The sequence below is a fragment of the Psittacula echo genome (assembly GCF_963264785.1).
Source record: "Psittacula echo genome assembly, chromosome: 2".
NCBI lineage: Eukaryota > Metazoa > Chordata > Aves > Psittaciformes > Psittacidae > Psittacula > Psittacula echo.
Window position 1 is genome coordinate 1,782,941 of NC_137737.1, and position 17,335 is coordinate 1,800,275.

The window sequence follows — 17,335 nt, forward strand, 5'->3', positions numbered from 1 at the left end:
TTTGCTTATTCCTGATGTTTACGCAGACGCCTGCAAAGACCACGGCACTGGAGTGCCACTGAGCCAGCAGCTCTCATCACTTAGGCGTGAAGGGTGCTCCTTCTGACAACAGCAGTGCCCAGCTGAAGCAGCAGCTCTGCAGTCTGTAAATGAAAAGCAAAGGTTATGCACAGCCAAGCCATCAGCTCGGTCAGGGAAATCAACAGAACAACCCAGGTTCTCTGTTCTCCGAGTCTTCTCTTCACACAGGCAAGAGGCAGCATCAGTGCTTTGTAAAGAAGTGTGTTCCTGCCTTCACTCCCCAGGCCCAGAACCCCTCCAAAACCCTGTGTGGCACACAGTACCTGTACTTCCACTCATTCCTGTCCATGGCTACCTCTGCTATAATCAATGACAAGGCTCTGGAGAACAAAACCATCTCAAATTCCCACATCACGCATTGCACATCCCTGTTTTCATTCAGACTGAATCTTCTCTTAAGCCACAGTCCACTGTTGTTTCCTACTCAAGTGTTTAATTCAAGAGTCCCTTTTTTCCTTACCTTTACCATCCATTACCACCTGAACCAACTTAAATCTGCTGTTAGACCAAGGCATCATAAAACACTGTGAACACAGCAACAGGAAGGCACCTTCCTCAGGACGCTCATGTTTGAATTCATACACCATTCTTCCGATCCTCCCTTACACTGTACCTGCAGGATGTCATTTCTCACCCGGTGCGAGGTCAGACAGGATGGAGAGAGCTCAGAGCCAGCTGGATGGAGCAAAGGACACCTCAGCAGAGGTCTTCTGCATCTGTCTGGACTGGAAACACCCGCCAGGTTTCTCACTAGCACAGGCGCTGGTAAAACCCCTTCACAGTCTTTTTCAGCAGGGTCCAAGAGCAGAGGAAGTCAGCAAATAAATGTCTGTCTTCAGCAGGTGTGGTGGGAGGGAAAGGGCTGGTGGGTTCCTCTAGGTCTAGACCCAGCAGTTTAGGAGTCAGATACTGAACTTAGAGAAACACCTACAAGAACACGAGCAGGGAGCGCAGACTTCCCCAATACCAACCTGCTGCAGCCAGAAACACTCCCAACAGAGGAAACACAGGCAGACAGTTACTCCAGCAAGCATGGTAAAGGCAGCAGCCTTAAACCGACCACGAGCACATCAGTGTGCTGTGATTTCAGACTTCACAAAGGGTCCTTCTCACAGGAAGGCTCGTGCACCCATGGCAATGGAAAACTCTGGATGCATCCCATCCTTGTCACCACAAACAAATGAGTAAGTAAATCAAATCGACGCAGATAAGAACGGTTCCACTTTTCACCCTCCTCTTTGTACCAAACACTTCTAGGAACCACAGAGAATAAAAGACAACTTCAGAAGAAAAACAAAGTTCCAAGAATCATCACAACTCAGATTTTTATTCAACAGTGAAGTTGAAGGGAAATACTATTTCTTTTTCCCATCAGGGCAAATGTTCCAAATGGAAATCAAGTAAAAATATCGTCCTCCGGAAGTACTCACAATGGAATTGGGTTTCATTAAATAGGTTTGTTTGGCAAAATAAAATAAAAGAATTAGAACCCGTACAAAACCAAAATAACCCCTTGCTAATTTCTAACACTGTAGCAATGAGAACAATGTAAACCTGGGTGCCTGGCAGTTGTAATTCACCTGTGGAAGTACTGCTGAACTCTGGACCGAGAAAACAAAAATCACTTCAAATAGCAACAAGCCAATTTGAGAGGCAACTGTGGCTTAGGAATGCCAGAGGGATGGGACACACTGGTGGCTTCCTGACACAGTTGGTGTGAACGATCTGCTAGTGTGGGGCTATTTAAGAGCTGGGAGGAAAAGAAGTGAAAAGCTGTTGCAGCACTGCAGCGTATGGTACAGCAAACACCTGCAGACTTTCCGCTCGGGGAGCCCATCGCTTGGGTGACGGCTGGTGGCAAGAGCCAAGATGACAGTGGAAAGAGAAATGACAGCGCCGAGTGATGCAAGCATGGGGAAGCAGTTAGCCAATTTCATCATCGCACTGGACTCGGTTGTGAGAAGACTCGTGGGGAGTGTCTGGGGAAATCTTCTGCTTACAGTAGCTACTTCTGCTCCCTATCTCCCTCCTCCTTCCAGTTAAAGCCTCTGCCCTGCCAAGTGGGTGTCACAGGCATGCAGCTGGGTAACAGCGTCCTTTAGTTTAAGAATGTCTATTCCAGTATTAAAAACGTAAAAAAAGTCCTGGGGAGGGTGCTTCTTAGTGGCAAGTCTTTGCCTTAAGCAAGGCCGATGGCCTGCAATTATGAGTTAATTAAAGCAATGTGGATTTGGATGAGCAATGGGGAAGATGGGAATGGGGACGGAAGGGATGCAGGGAGCAGGGAGGAATGCAAGTGTTTCTACACCCCTCCCCAAAGCCAAAATCCAAGGTGCACAAGTGGGTTTCTTGGTTTTTCCTCACACTCTTCTTTTTTTATTTTCAATATCTCTCCAGTTATAATATTTCCAGTTTCGAAGCCAGTTTCAGTGGCAGCCTCAGTTACAGTCATAAACAAAGTCGTAGTTGCTGGGCTCCTTTGGGATAGGTGGGGGAGCATCTGGGATCTGTATGTTTTCCAAGTCAAGGAGGCGTAGCTTTATCTCCATGCTGAGCAGCGTGTCTAAGTCGTTCCGCGTTAGGTCACTCAACATGTCCTTCCCAAGGAGGGCATTCAGCCCATCGGTCCATACACAATACTGCAAAAAAGAAAAGATAAAAACTATCATTAACAGACCTTGTGTACACCCACTGCTTGTCTGGCCTGGTCCAGTTACTGCTCCCACAGGGACTTACAAAGAGACCTAAAGAGAGGCCGATTTATTTTATTAGCTGGTAGCATGAAGGAGGCACGTTCCACTGAGCTGCTTAGAAAATGCGAAAGCAATTCCATAAAATGGGAAGAAATGAGAGTGGTTGTTTGGCAATTTGCTATCTCCTCCAAACTTCTTGTTGAATATTCTTCAATAGTTATGGGAGAGAGAACACACAGCATAGGACAGTGAACCTCTGCAGATCTCTCCTTCTCCCCCTCTCTTTTTCCTTCTCTTTCCCCAGTACTTACAGAAGCCGCCTAATTATCTTGTATGAATCTTCTAATTCCATGACAGCCAAGTGAAGTGAACTGAATCCCACACAAAATCCTCGACTCTGCTTAAGAAAGCCTGTACCAACCACCTAGATTTATTGCGGTTTGCTTTCCTATAGATTAAATGGCATCCACTGACCTACACAAAGACGGGGTCTCACGTATATATGCCCTCTTTACCACTATTTTACACAAAATAACCTATTGTGAAACCCACAGAGTCAGTCAATGCTGTGTCCTTCATGAAAATTAAATGCCAAACTACCTGGTGTAATTGTAAATGCTGCAAATGTTGAACTGGCCTCTAAAACCTCTACCTTACTGTTAGCTGTTTCCTAACAGGAGATGCCATCTTTCCCAGCAGCTGACAGCTTGTGATAAACACGGCCTGAACAACCATTTAGAATCAGCAAGAAACCCAGGGGGGCTGGTGATGTAGAGTCAATGTCTTTCAAATAAGTCACTTTCATTTATTACTACACGCCATTTATTCATCTCTGAACAGAAGTACTGAAATGCTATCATCTAAAAATAAAGATTTCAATCATGAACTTGTGTCCTAGTTTGCAGGAGAAAATTAAATCAGCTGCAACTGCATTTTTATCTTACAAATACTTCTGCTGGATTTCATGCCAAGAAATGGATTTCAAATTTAGCTGACCATTTGCTACATGACACCACCGAGTCTAAAGATAGCCATGGCTGACTTCATCCCACAGCAGAAATGAGGATTATTTTTAAGGAAGAGAAAGAAAACCCCCTCTTGGGTAAGTCTCCATCCAGAAAAAGGGCGTATTTTTGCAATGGGATGGTTAACACACTTCAGCATCCAAAGTAAAGATCTAACCCATTTAAATCAGTAACGGAACAGTAACAGAGCTAGGATTTCACCCAGGGTGTTGGTAAGCCAAGCTGTAGCTTTAATATGAGATAAGCTATATAGAAGAGACTTCAGGGTTCAGGCTGTCCTGCTAACAAGTACTACATAAACAACTGAGCCGGCCTATTCCAGGCTGTCAATGCGTGTCACTGAAGACTTCCAAAGCACGCAATTTTAGTGGAGTGCACACAGAATAGCAGGAAAAGAAGGACGGCAGCCTAGAAATGTAATTATTTTTGAACAGACTATATCTGGTTTATGATAGATTTGAAACCTTTCTTTGGGAAAGTCTTCCCAGAATTCACTATGAGGAAAGGAACAGAAAGGCAAAAGGCTCTGCTCAGGTTACAGAAGAGCAGAGCATCCATTCAACAGATGCAGCCCCTGACGTACATCATCCATCACCTGCTCAGTGAGCTCGGCCAGAGCTTTCTCGAGGGAGGAATCACAGCCAGCCAGAAAGCAGAACTGCAGTTCTCTCCTCTTCCAGATATAACTCATTCAGGGCCCACAGAAACCAAATTCTGGACACAATTCGGATGAGTGCCTGGAATGGCCTGGAAAAGGGGCTTCCTCTCTAATCTCCATATTGGCAAGTGCAGTTAATTACACTCCTGTAAATTTTGAGCAGAGAGAAATCCTAATGAGATGGTGGAGGCATTCATTCAGAAGCTTTTTTCTTTTTACTATGCAAAACTGACGAAGAGTCACTGAAAAATTAATTTACTACAGATTCATTTTCATAAAACTCCAAAGGAATCTAATTATGGCCTCTCTCATCAGTTTCTCTGTCAAAAATCAAGGATAAGATTAATCCACCTTTTTGCTATGCAGCTGAAACCAGCTATTAGTATTTAAATGAAAAACAAATACGATGGCGTGATCTCACAGTGCTGGATCCTCTGGCTAGCATTAAGCCTGAACAGATGGCTGAAGCTATTGCCAAACTTAAGTGTGCAAGAATGAGGTCCAAATCTCAATGATACTGGTTCCAGTAATGAGATTTTATCAAAGAAATACCTTGAGAGTCAACTCAGTGGAACCAGACAACCAGCAAGGTTGTGTAGGCTTCATCCACCCCGACGCAGCCCCGAGCAACCTGCTCTGAGCTCACTGCTGTCCTATTCCGAGCAAGAGGTCAGACCTGGGACACCCCAAGGCCCCTTGCAACCTGAATCCTATGATCCCAGTTCAATTCTTGTTTTCAGGACACACTCAACTCCTGCATTCCAACCTCACTCTACAATCACAAGGACTGCAGAAGTGCTTAAAACCCTCCTGTTAAGTCTGACCTCCAACAGTCATGTCCTAACACCATCCCTGGTGCTCTACACAAACCTTTCCAACTCTTGGGATGTCACCTATAAAATCTCCCAAGTTGGGAATGCTGCTAAACTAACACTCCTATGGACAGGCACCCCCATTATCTGATGGAAGAGTCGTGGGCTTCGTAACATGCTGCTTGCCTTTACTTGTGGGTGCTTCCTCTGAACACTTGTACATCTACTTCCATCCCAACTGACTCTTCTGCAGGCCATGGAATGCTACAGAGGAAGTGAGATGCCCTTGTAAGAACATTCACTTGGGAGCTGTCAAATAGCAGCAGAGGCTGCTGCCCCTGGCTGCGTTGATTTTGAATGTATTAATTTTGTCTCAAATAAGCTGTACAAGATCAAAAGAGAACTGATAGGTGTGTTAACACAGTCAAAAGCAATTGGGTTAGTGCACCTCACAACGCTACTGCCTGTCAGGGGGGTGCAGTAGTAGATTTTGAACATTTAGGCCATTAAAATACACTTGTAGCTACAGGCTATATTTGAGATACAAGTGGCTGAAAAATGCGTTAATTTTCATGACCATTTGCACTTCTGAGCCGAAACAGTCTAGAATTCAGCTTCTGGAGAATTTATATCGGAAAGCATCTAACTTATGTTCAGTTCAGAGGACGAAGACAACCATGCTTTGCTTAGACCTACAGCTCTAATGACACATTATCCCTGGAATCCTGTGCTACTTCCTCTTACACGAACACTGAGTAGCAAATATTGCTCTGGAATGAACATACTTGAAAATGACACTCAAATATTAATCCCCATGAAATCTTACATGAGCAGAGCCTTATTCCTCTCCTAAAACCAACATTTATTTGAAGGTTTTAATCCAGACTTGCAAATGCTGAAGCTGAGTATCTAAATACACTTCATGCACTTTAATAACACTACAGTATAAGACAGTTTAATGCAATCTTCTCTGTTTTAGCATCTTAACACAGGGTCCTGAACTGAGACCAGATGTGATGCTACAAATTAAGCATGCAAAATAAGCATGCAAACCAAACACCAACTCTTGTTGCTTTAGAAATAAGAAGGAAAAACTTATATATATATATTTAATATAGTGCATTGTGCTAAGTCTTTACTTGGAGGTTCTTTGAGAGAAACGCATCCAGTGCTTCCACATAATTAGGTAAATCAGTTCCACCACTTTCCAACAAGCAAAAATGTCTATTTCCTTGTGTTTGCAAGTCAGAGAAGGAAGCAGTGAAGGGGCTGTCATTCTGCTTTGCTTTTGCAACACTCCCTTGAGGAGATGTAATAGACAGGACATTCTATGATCACCTGTCACAAATCATCTTAAGCAACGTTAAACTAAGAATTAGTGGCTGTGCCATTCTGGAGTACACAAGACTTTGAAATCCAGACCCAGCAATGACTTGATTATGCTGGCATTAGCAAGATGAGCTGAGGATGGCAGTTATTCTTTAAGAGCTTGCAAATCATCAGCATTGAACTAAAGCCCACTAAAACGAACACACAGCAAAATTCTTCAGTGCCTAAGGTAGAGCAGACTAAGACAAATCTTTATCACACCGGGAAACGGTGAGCAAGGTCTGAGGAACTACAAGGTTTGCCCAAGCTCTCTTCTTTCTTTCACTTATGGCTCATATTTCAGCAGGGCTTAGAAACTCTGATCTTTAATTTAGACCCCATGTGCTCTATGATGTACCAATACAAAACACATTCCTTCTATGGCTCAGGAGACTGCATGCAAATTGCAGAAGGTCCTGCTCCCATACTAATCCCTCTGCTTTCAGTTTGTTGGAGACATAGCCCAGATTTGGACTGACCCATATCATATGCCAAGATGACCACCCTTAAGTCCTCATAAAGCTGTCTGCTGCCATAAGGCATCTAGAGAGGGCTTCAAAAGAAGAGTCTATATTCTGAACTTGACTTACCTCATGTTTGTCTGGAGCAATGAAGTTCAACTGGCCACTCGAGTCATACAATATAGAGAAAGCAAGCTCTAGCACCTCCTGGAACAACACAAACTGACACGTGTTAGTGCTGCATGAGAGAGGCATTCATACATTCAGCTCTGCCTTTCTTTCCTATCACTTATTCCCCAAACCAAGTGGAAAAATAGGTTATGTACTCTCCTGCCTGGCCAAAGCTAGACCAGACGACTGCAACAGACTGGCACAGCAAGAGCCCCACCACAGATGCTTTGGTTGAAACAAAATCACAGCCTGTAGCTCACTGAGTCATGGATTTGAGTTCGAATTTGAGCTAGGCAATGGTGAGGACCACAATCAATATAATGCATAATAGTCCATGTGCAACAAGCTCTTTATGAAGACCCGTAGCTGTTTTCAATTTGTATAGATTCAACTCACAAAGTTCTGCAAGGTTTGATTCCCTGTGTCAAAAACCTTGCCAGGACAGTTAATCTCCTGGTGTACACTTCTGCTTTATTCACTGCTGCAAATGTATTGAATTATTAATTCTCAAGTGATTTCTGTCATTTTATTTCTACCTGAACTAGAATCAGCAGCCTCAGTCAAACTGAACTGTCTGAGTTACTTAAAGAACCAAATGAACCTTGGGAAAGGAAAATGATCATCTTTTTTCCCCTCAGCACTGAATCTCAGAGGTGCCAAAGGGAATTCATCAAGTCCCAGAAAGTCACCTGGGCTCCTATGGGGAAACCCAGAAGTTTTGAAATGGAAGACTTGACCGTGGGGACTGCAGCATATACATCTCTCTAGATTTCTACCCCTTAGCTCCTGGTCTACAACAGACATTTCAGTAAGGGTTATTTCATTTCTGAGCTGTGTAATAAAGAGCAGAGCCTGAATCCTTGGGGATAATCTTGGATGATCAGAGATCAGGCTTCTCATGGGAAATGCTCTTTGTTTCCTCGAGTTATCAGGTCCAACTTGCTGTATTGCCAGGCCACAAGATGAAGCTCTGTGTTAAATCCCCATGGAAGCTGCAGATGCTAATAGTGCTGATGCACTCAGCAAGCAAATGGCTCACAGCTCACACAGCCTAAGTGTTTCAGGCACATCTCTCAGCCACACCTTATTAAAAGTGATGTCCCTCATTACAGAAACAAATCTACCTCTGCCCACACAAACCTGGCATTATCTCCTTGCAGGGTGTTAGGAATCCCTGACAGAACATGCCAAGTCATGCAGCTGAGGCTGTGAAAATAAAGCCTACCACTGAAAAAAGGGCTCGTGGTGCTCTGCTGTGATGGTCCTGAAATTCAAGAAGGTCAACAACAATCCCACAGGCCCAGCCCCTGCCCTTTGGGAAATCCCAAGGATTTGAATGTTTTGTTCATCTCAAAGAAAGGAAAAGGAGAGGAAAAACCCTGCCTGAAAGAGTATCCCAGGGAGCCATGGGTTTGGTCACTGCCAGTCAGGCAAGGAATGGGAAAGGGCTACATTTAGGGCACTGAGCTTCCCTTCATGGGGCAAAGTGGGAGTTTGGCAGCCCTGGATCTGGTCCAGTTCTTTGCTGGCTGCTCTGGAGACTAAAGGCTCAGGACTTAGCAGCTTCCAGGTGCCAGCATCTCTGCCACCTCATGTGCAGCAAACTGTCAAGGAGAATGGAAGCCAACGGAGCTGCAGTTGCCAACTGTCCCTCCACACTGACGGTGGTCTTGGTGGTTGACTTGTCAGGCACCCCACCGGCTTTTGTTATGTTCCCATCAACGACAGGGAATCCTGAGGAACTGGCAATTCCTGAAGGAAAACTGGTCAGTCTCTATCAGCCATCTGTGGCTCTCTCCTCCCTTTCAAAGTAATTTTGCACTCCAGCCTTTTCCACCAGTTTCTTTTCCTCTCTGGTCCTTTTCCCTTCCCATTCCTTCCAACCTGCTCCTTCCCTCTTTGTTTTGCTCTCCTCCTTCCCCACCTCAGCCTGCTGAACTCACCCCTAGATGCCCTGAACTCCTTCCACCCTCACACACATCAGACCCCTGCCCTTCCCCAGTTGCTTGTCCAAGGTAGCGGCATTGGGACCTGCCTCTCTTTTGGGATCCCCTGAAAACAGGAAACCAGAGCCTCTGCACGTGCTGGCTGGGCAATTCCCACTCCTTGGCTTCAACACTGCGGGAAAGCAGCTGTAAGTGCTATGAGGCAAAGCTTGCTTTCCCACACCTGGAGCTTCTCTCTTCCCAGTCTCCAATGGTGCCTCACATGGGCCAGAGACAAGCTATTTTTGATGAACAGGCATTTTGGGTGCCTATAGCTGAGTGACCCCATGAAGCTGGAATGATCTCACTGCTCTCTGCCTACTCTGTCATTAGCAGCCTCAAAAGGCTGAGACCATAGCCATGTTAAGTTTGCTTGCCAGAGCCAGAAGATTCCCCCAGAGAATCCCAGACTGGTTTGGGTTAGAAGGGACCTTAAAGCTCATCCAGTTCCAACCCCTGCCACGGGCAGGGACACCTTCCACTGGAGCAGCTTGCTCCAAGCCCCTGGGTCCAACCTGGCCTTGAACACTGCCAGGGATGGGGCAACCACAGCTTCTCTGCGCACCCTTATAGTGAAGATTTACTTGCTTACATCTAATTAGAATTATCCATAAAAGGATAAGGCAAGGAACTTGTTCAACCAATGTGAAATAAAAGAGAAGGGAAGCTGCATTCAACACGGCAATGAGCAGAACCATTTCTGCTGCCCAAAAAGGCACCAAGCCTGAAGACTGCCACATCAGCGAATAAAAGATGATAGGAGAACACTTAGAAATAGATGGCAATGTTTTTTCCAAGTCCTTCTCTCATGCTTTGTTTTGAGGGCTGTAAAATCTAATGTATTTTGTGTCCTTGAAATCTATTAATATTACTCGAGAGTCAGAAAGAAGGACTTCAAAATTAAATCTGATTTAAAAATGCAAGCAAGATGAACAACAATGGATCCAGGACTGGTCCTATCAAGTCGTTCAGCTTCATATGCATGCAAATTCCAATTCAGCTTAACTCTTATTTATTTCTAAATGGTCCCACAGGAAGAATAATGGCCACGCGCCGGCAAATGAAGAGACGCTGAGGCCTTCGTTATGGACCTTCTGCCAATTCCAGCTGTGCTCAGAGCAGTGGCATTCTGCCATGCAATTTTCTCTGCTGCCAATGAATAAACATGAAGGTGGTCGTTATACGTGTACCAAGGAAGCAGAGGATGAAAAGGCTTCTCAAAAAATATACCACTGATGATGAAATCTCAGGAAGTGAAAGGTTTCATACAGCAAACTCAGGCAAACTGCACTCTGTGTCTGCCTTCCTGCGTTTGGTTTCCATTTCCCTGTCCACATTAACTGGATACTCTGCAAACAATGATCTGTTACTCCTGTGATGTCAGTTTAGCAATTGCAATACTGAGCATGACGGCTTGATTGCGATGACAACTAATTTCAGGGATTCTGTGATTCCCAGGGGAAGAAACAAGGAATCAGGGAAGGAAAAAATAAAACCCACACCGGAAATGGTAAACCCATCACAATTATGACTGCCTGGCTCACAAATGGAATGCTCCAGCCATGCTATCTATCAGCTTCTCATCTTCACATCCTCAGCCACAACTTTTATGTGAGTCTCCACCAATTCTACCTGAGGAAAAGGGGCAATGGGGACAGTGGAGCACAAACGGATCTGCAGCACTGCTGTTTAGCATCAAATACTATCTAGACATTACTGCTCCATCAAGATGACACATTTCCATCACTACCACCCACTGCTTTCCATCTTCCTATCATTCCTTTTTGTGCGGACATATGAGTGCTGAGACAAGGAAGCACTATAAATATTTTATATGCATCATATAAATGCCCCAGCCAAATGCTGCTGATGGTACATGTGGTAGGAGTTGTATGCCATCTATTGTGTGTGTTAGCACCCTGATTCAGAAAATCAGCAAGCAACAATGCCTTTGGGATTATTTCTACTTGCTTGGCTTGACTTTTTCGTTTCCAACCATGTAAAGCCAATGCTGAAAGGAGATGACAGTATCCTGAGAGACTTACAGCAACAAATGCAAAGAATACTCAAGATGCTCTGCTTATCTATGTGTAGCTAAGGAAAGAAAAGTTGTGGGTTGGACTTGATGATCTCAAAGGTCTTTTCCAACTCAGCTGATTCTGTGGTTCTATGTAGTTTTGACAGTGCCTTTCCATTTTCTATGGTTCCCATCAGAACTGCTTTTTCCCAGTATTTATTTGAACACTGAAGACATGCATTTTAATTTTAGAGTGTTGCAGCAGGAACTCTTCATTTTGTTCATCAAAATCTCTTTCTTGTTGGGCCCAAAATTTCTCAGTTTCAGCCAACTAGAAATTCTTATTATTCCAATCCTCTGATCTGGTTCCCACACCTCAGGGTGTGCTTCTGGGTCAGACTGAACATCATTAGAGTCTCACTCCTTCTCGTACAGTCAAACAGCATGGCCTGATAGAAAACTCATGAACATGCCTCATACAGTATGGTACAAAGACCTTAACCACTAAAGATGTCAGACTCAGCTCAGAACTCCATCTTGCCTTGCTGTGGTAGCAATTCTCACTAACAAAAACTCTGCAAGATTCTGGCGCTGTACAATTTGAGTCCTACTGTCAGTTTACAGTTCTCAATCTGAAACTGAAAGGAGCATAAATCCAATTTCAGCTGACCATTGTCTCCTACAGGTTTTTTCCCAAATGCACTGCTGAAGCAATCCTTATTTCACCTCATTAATTGCCCAACGTTTACCCCACATCCTTTCGTTGGCAGTTATATTTCTACCTGACTGTACCTGAAGATGCCATCAGCTGGACATTAACAGCAATTTTGGCATGTGCTGGTGTTCACTGAATGTCAGCTCACCAGAGAACACAGGTGGAATAAACTAGTTATTTATCAGAGACAATACGGGAGTAGGTACCTATAGTCACTGCTGGTGTGCTCTGTAGCAGCAGTCAAAACTGCTTTGCTTTAGAGGTTGAAAACATCACTACCAAAGACCATCCTAATGTGCTCTGGGTACATCACAATGCACATCTGCCATGAAACCTGAGCGAAGGAGGGTAGGCCGTCCCAGTAATTTATCTCAAACGGTCTGAGGTGAAAACAAAGTGTGTGCATACACAGAAAGGTGGCAGGCGGGAGTGAAAAATACCCAGTATTACTTCTGGGAAGGTCGAGTTGACAAGCTGTCTATTCTGCAGGGTGCGTGTTCATAGCAATTTGAGAGCCATACCTTGTTTTGTTTAAGAGCTCCTTTCTCCTTCATGTGAGGGCAGTCCTTCCCAGTCACAACAGCTTTTATATCTGCCACTGGCACTGCATTAAAAAAGAACAAAAGCAAAAGCCAGAAAATCAGTTATAACCACGGTGTACAAAAGCTATAGGGTCTAAAAAGTGCAAGACTAATGGGTTAAAACTGCCATTTCCAGCCTGCTGTAAGAAAGAAAACTGCTGAAATAGGAATCAGTGAGTCTTGAGAAAATTTCAGGCATCTGGATAAAAATCTGAGTATGCTTTTTCTTGCCTGTTGAGACTCCTTTGGGTAAGAATGTTTCATATAGCTCTGCACCTGCGTCAGTTCTTCTGCGTAGCCAGGTATCTAGAAAACATATACTCTTTCCTGCCTTACTAATGCCATATGCCTGCCCTATTGTTGCTTTGTCCTAGGCACCCAGGTAAAGTCTCTGCTGGAGAGAGTGTGCTGGGCAAGCTGGACCCTGCCTCACTTGATGCTGTTTTGTCCTTCTCTTAATGCCTGCCTGAACGGAAGCTGCTGCCACTCAGACGCACTCACACAGTGAGGTCACTGAAACATAAAGATGAATGTCTCCGAGTTCCAAGTGGAAGTCAATTTTCCAATGGCAATTACATTATGGAGAATCTATATGCTCCACAATACAATCTGGTCAGTGAGTGACAGTTTCTACAATCTATAAATAATCCATTATCCTTGTGGCTGTGGAAAAGCATTATATATAGAGAGAGAACAGCATAATATATGAAAATCTGTTACTGCCCTGTTCTTTACAAACTCTAATAGAAATACGGAAGAGGAGAAATGCATTTTCTCTCCTACTGGGTACAGCAATACTATGTATTTTATTACAGATTACCTCAGCACTACAGTCAAGTGGAGAGCATGGGATATAATAGACCTTTTTAGAGGACTTTCTATGCATAGAAAACTTAAAAGAAATTGAAGTTATTATGTCTCTGACACTCCCCTACTTTGGGGTCAAGAAGAGATACTGGTTTTGTGAGGAGAGGGTGAGCTAGGACAAACTGGGAAGCAAAGGAGACTTGACTGCAACTGCGGTAGAAGAAAGAATTCCTGCCATTCGCTGCAGATGCCCAGAAAAACGATCTCTCTGCATAAGGCAGGGTTTTCTCATGTTGTATCTCTCAACCAAGAAGGCTTTTCGCCAGGTTTCATAGGCTTGATCTCTGCGATCTGGAATGCAGTTCCTAGGGGAGATCACAGACTGATGTGACATCCTGATCTTAATCAGGAACTTGGCTTATTCCTTGCTTAGGAAAAACACAATCAAAGGCTTCAGATGGCATCAGAAGCTGACTACAAGATGCTGGAAGGTGTGAGCACAAACGTGATGTGCTCACAACACATAAAGCCCTGGGAAGGAGGGCAACTGCTTTCTGTCCCAGCTGGAGTCTGCACAGCTTGTTAACTCTGACAACCTGAAGAGAGGGCTGACATTCACAGGAGTGAAAAGGTTAAAACCCTCACACGCATTTTTGGAGGCAGACACTGGTTATTCAAGCTTGGTAAGAATCGCACAGAATGCCCTGTGCTGCTTCTCCGGGTCCTCCTTTTTCTTACCCACCTATTCTCTTTCATCTGTTGACCTGCTCCCAAACGCTGACAATGTGGTCATCATATTCAGACCTTTATAGTTCAAAATTCAATATAAATCTATCCAAAGAACACCAGCACATCTCTGGAAAATGTTCCGTAAAATTCCCAAGCCAGCCTGGCCTGACACATTTCAAACAATAGTGCTACTTTATCACCTTGTATCTTGCAATAGTCTCAATTCGGCTTAATTAAACTCTAATGTGGCTGGCACTGTGGTAAATCTAGTATCCTTCATAGCCTGAAAACCTGAGATACTGACGAAATCACCCCATCATTCTCAAACTGCATCAATATCTGCTCTGCCTGCTGCATGCACAGGGAACATATGGGTCTGGCTCAGTGGTTTCTAAAGTAGGAATCCCTCTGTCCCCATGGGATCCTGACATTCCTGAGTAGGCTCAAGAGCCTATGGAAAATGCAAATGCAAGATGAAGCTTGAAGTCAGGGTCAGGGGCTTGAGCATGCTCAATGCAAATAAATCTGGGAACTGCTGGTCTCCGAACCGCGCCTGCAGTTCAAGCGTGACCTTCACTCTCCTGTCCTTCTGATGCTCCTGTGACATTCAAGGGCTATTTCTCTAAGCCTCCTCCACAAAAAACAGCCTCTTCCAGTGCCAATGCAGCAAAGTGAGCCCCTGCCCTACATTCTGCCAAGACTGCAGTAAGGGCGTGAAACATCCTTGAGGCAATCTGTAAGGCAATGGAAACAAGGGAACGTGACTGCCAACTGCCAGGGCTCCGCATCAGACAGGCTCTTCTTCCTCTTTCCACTTAGAAATGTTAAAAGATGCTGCCTGGGGACAGGCTGGGGGAGCAGAAACATTTTGTTAACATACAGGGAAGTTTAAATCCCTGATTTTCTCCTTTCTTCATTTCAGGCTGGAAAACTTTCCAACTTCTGGAAAATCCGTCTTTCTGCCATTCCAAGACAGAAGTGGATCTACCAGCTCAAATACTTGTACAAGCAGATCTAATTTGACAATGCCAAGAATGGCATTTACTACTTACGGAGTTCCAAAAAAGAACAAAAAGCAATGATTCCTTAGTCAATGCTTGATTTCCTGAAGTCACTTTCTGGTGACAGAACTACACTAATGATTATTCCCATCATCGTAAAAAGAGGTTTCCCAGGATCGAAGGTTAAATCTCTGTAACTTATTTTGATGGATGAAGAGAAATTACCATGAGAGTATGATTGTTCTGAAGGGCTCCAAAATTAGTTTTATCCATTAAAATATCCTGCTAAATCCCCTGGTAGGAGCTGTCCCAGAGGCGTGTCTGCACCCAGCTGGGTACACAGGAATGGTGAGGTCCTCTCAACACTGGTCACAGCAATGTGCCATCTTTAATTCCACTCCCTGTGATACCAAAAAGACCTCTGCCTGCCAAGGATTTCTCCTGCAGTCACTGGGACTCTTTGCCACAGAAGGAACATCTGTCTCTGCAGACAGAATTTCTTCTGAATATGCCCACGTATTTGAATTTGACACCTGCAGTTAGATGAGCAATGGAAACAAACTGTGTTCCTCCCTGTGAAAGGCATGACATTTCCAGGCTGAATGGAATTATGAACTCATTGGAAAGCTGAGCTCAGCCCTCACACACCCCTGCCAAAGCCAGGAGAGAAGTGTTTGAATGCAGCAGGAAATGTCCCCTGCTCTCCATCTCTGCACACAGAGCTGTTGATAATGTCCCCTGTTAACAGGAATATACAAGTTATAAAGAGGACCTAGCACAAAAGAAGCAAAAGTAGCACAAACATTGCACATGACTTACATTTATCTTGCAAGGAATCGTGGGGGACTTCTCCCTGGGGACTTTCTTCCAAGTCTCCATAGTGCAACACCTTGTGATTAGGTGAAAGTCGACAATACCAGAATTTGTCTGTTAAAACAAACGCATTAAAGAAGGTCACTAACATGTCCTCATCAGCATTAGCAACAGCATGGGAGAAAGCTTACTCAGGTGAGGCACTACAGGGAAGGACCATCTTCTTCCACATTTTCAAGGAACATGTGGCGTGCGTAGAAGTAGGACAGGGACTTTGCTCACTAATTTTACTTGATTAACTGAAGCTGGCATTCATCTACTGTATGTTTTAGTGACTTAGTCATCAGCTCCAAAAATGAATACTAGCAAGAAACAATGGACTTAGTTGTACATGATATTATATACCCCCGCAGACTGGCTAAGTAACCACTGCTTTGAGTGGGTAACTCTGATGTACCCAAAACCCCTTTGTATTCAGTCCCCACTATGTAGAATATTGTATTCAGTCCCCACTATGTGAGAATTAAGCCCTGCCAGATGTCTTGTGTGGGACACCGAAAACCTGATACATTTGAGATATCCCATATTTTATGAAAATTATGACTCATGTCTTTTAACAGACATGGGAGAACACCCCCGTATGTGTGGAGGGACTGGACATAACAAACATGCCAAGATTCAAAAAGCAGACCTTAACTCGCTCGTCTTGCAGATAACCTGGTGCTTTCCATGGTCACAAATATACATGTGACCATGCAGTCACACTCCAGTTTGCATTTTAGTCCCTCACAGGAGATGTATATTTACATCTCCTGCCAACTCCTGCTTTGCAGGATATAATTCCCCTTAACAACAGTCATCAAAACCTGCACCCGTGAAGCACATCACCTCTGCAGGGCAGACCACCGCACTGCCTAGCGCAGGGGTGGTGCTTGCCAATTCACCTTCTGAAATGGCAAGAAGGATGTGACCCTCTCTTGTCAGAACACTTTCTATTTGATAAATAGATCCCGTAACGTTAAGCTGTCAACAAGACAATCTTGTTACATCCAAGCTATAAATCTCCAAAAGCTCACAGCAAGGCTAGGTGTTCAAATGCCAGGAGGGGGGAGAGGGCTTCTCTGGCTCTGCGCTTCTTTTGTTGTGCTCAGCACTGATGCTGCCAAGCAGCAGCCTAAGGGACAATTTAGGGAAGTGATAGCATACTCAGGCATTGGAACAGGCTGCCCACGGCAGTGGTGGGATCATCATCCCTGGAAGTGTTGAAAACTGTGTAGACGAGGCCCTCAGTGCCATGGGTTAGTGGTGGACTTGGCAGTGCTGGGGAATGGTTGGACTGGATCTTAAAGGTCTTTTCCAATCGGGTTGACTCTATGATTCTGTGATTGACACAGCCCCGTGGTGCTGCAATTGCTGGG

General features: G+C 44.4%; 1 protein-coding gene across 1 annotated transcript in view; it reads right to left on the reverse strand.

The window, feature by feature from the left end:
• Positions 1–2,519: 2,519 nt before the first annotated feature.
• ELMO1 (engulfment and cell motility 1) overlaps positions 2,520–17,335 on the reverse strand; it is a gene marked incomplete at its 3' end in the record, with an annotated part of 224,602 nt that continues 209,786 nt past the window's right edge. The window contains exons 18-21 of the mRNA XM_080639645.1: positions 15,924–16,031; positions 12,508–12,590; positions 7,228–7,305; positions 2,520–2,720 (exon numbers count right to left, since the gene is read on the reverse strand). Of these exons, the coding sequence (XP_080495771.1) occupies positions 2,520–2,720; positions 7,228–7,305; positions 12,508–12,590; positions 15,924–16,031 (470 nt within the window). The remainder of the gene's footprint in view (positions 2,721–7,227; positions 7,306–12,507; positions 12,591–15,923; positions 16,032–17,335) is intronic.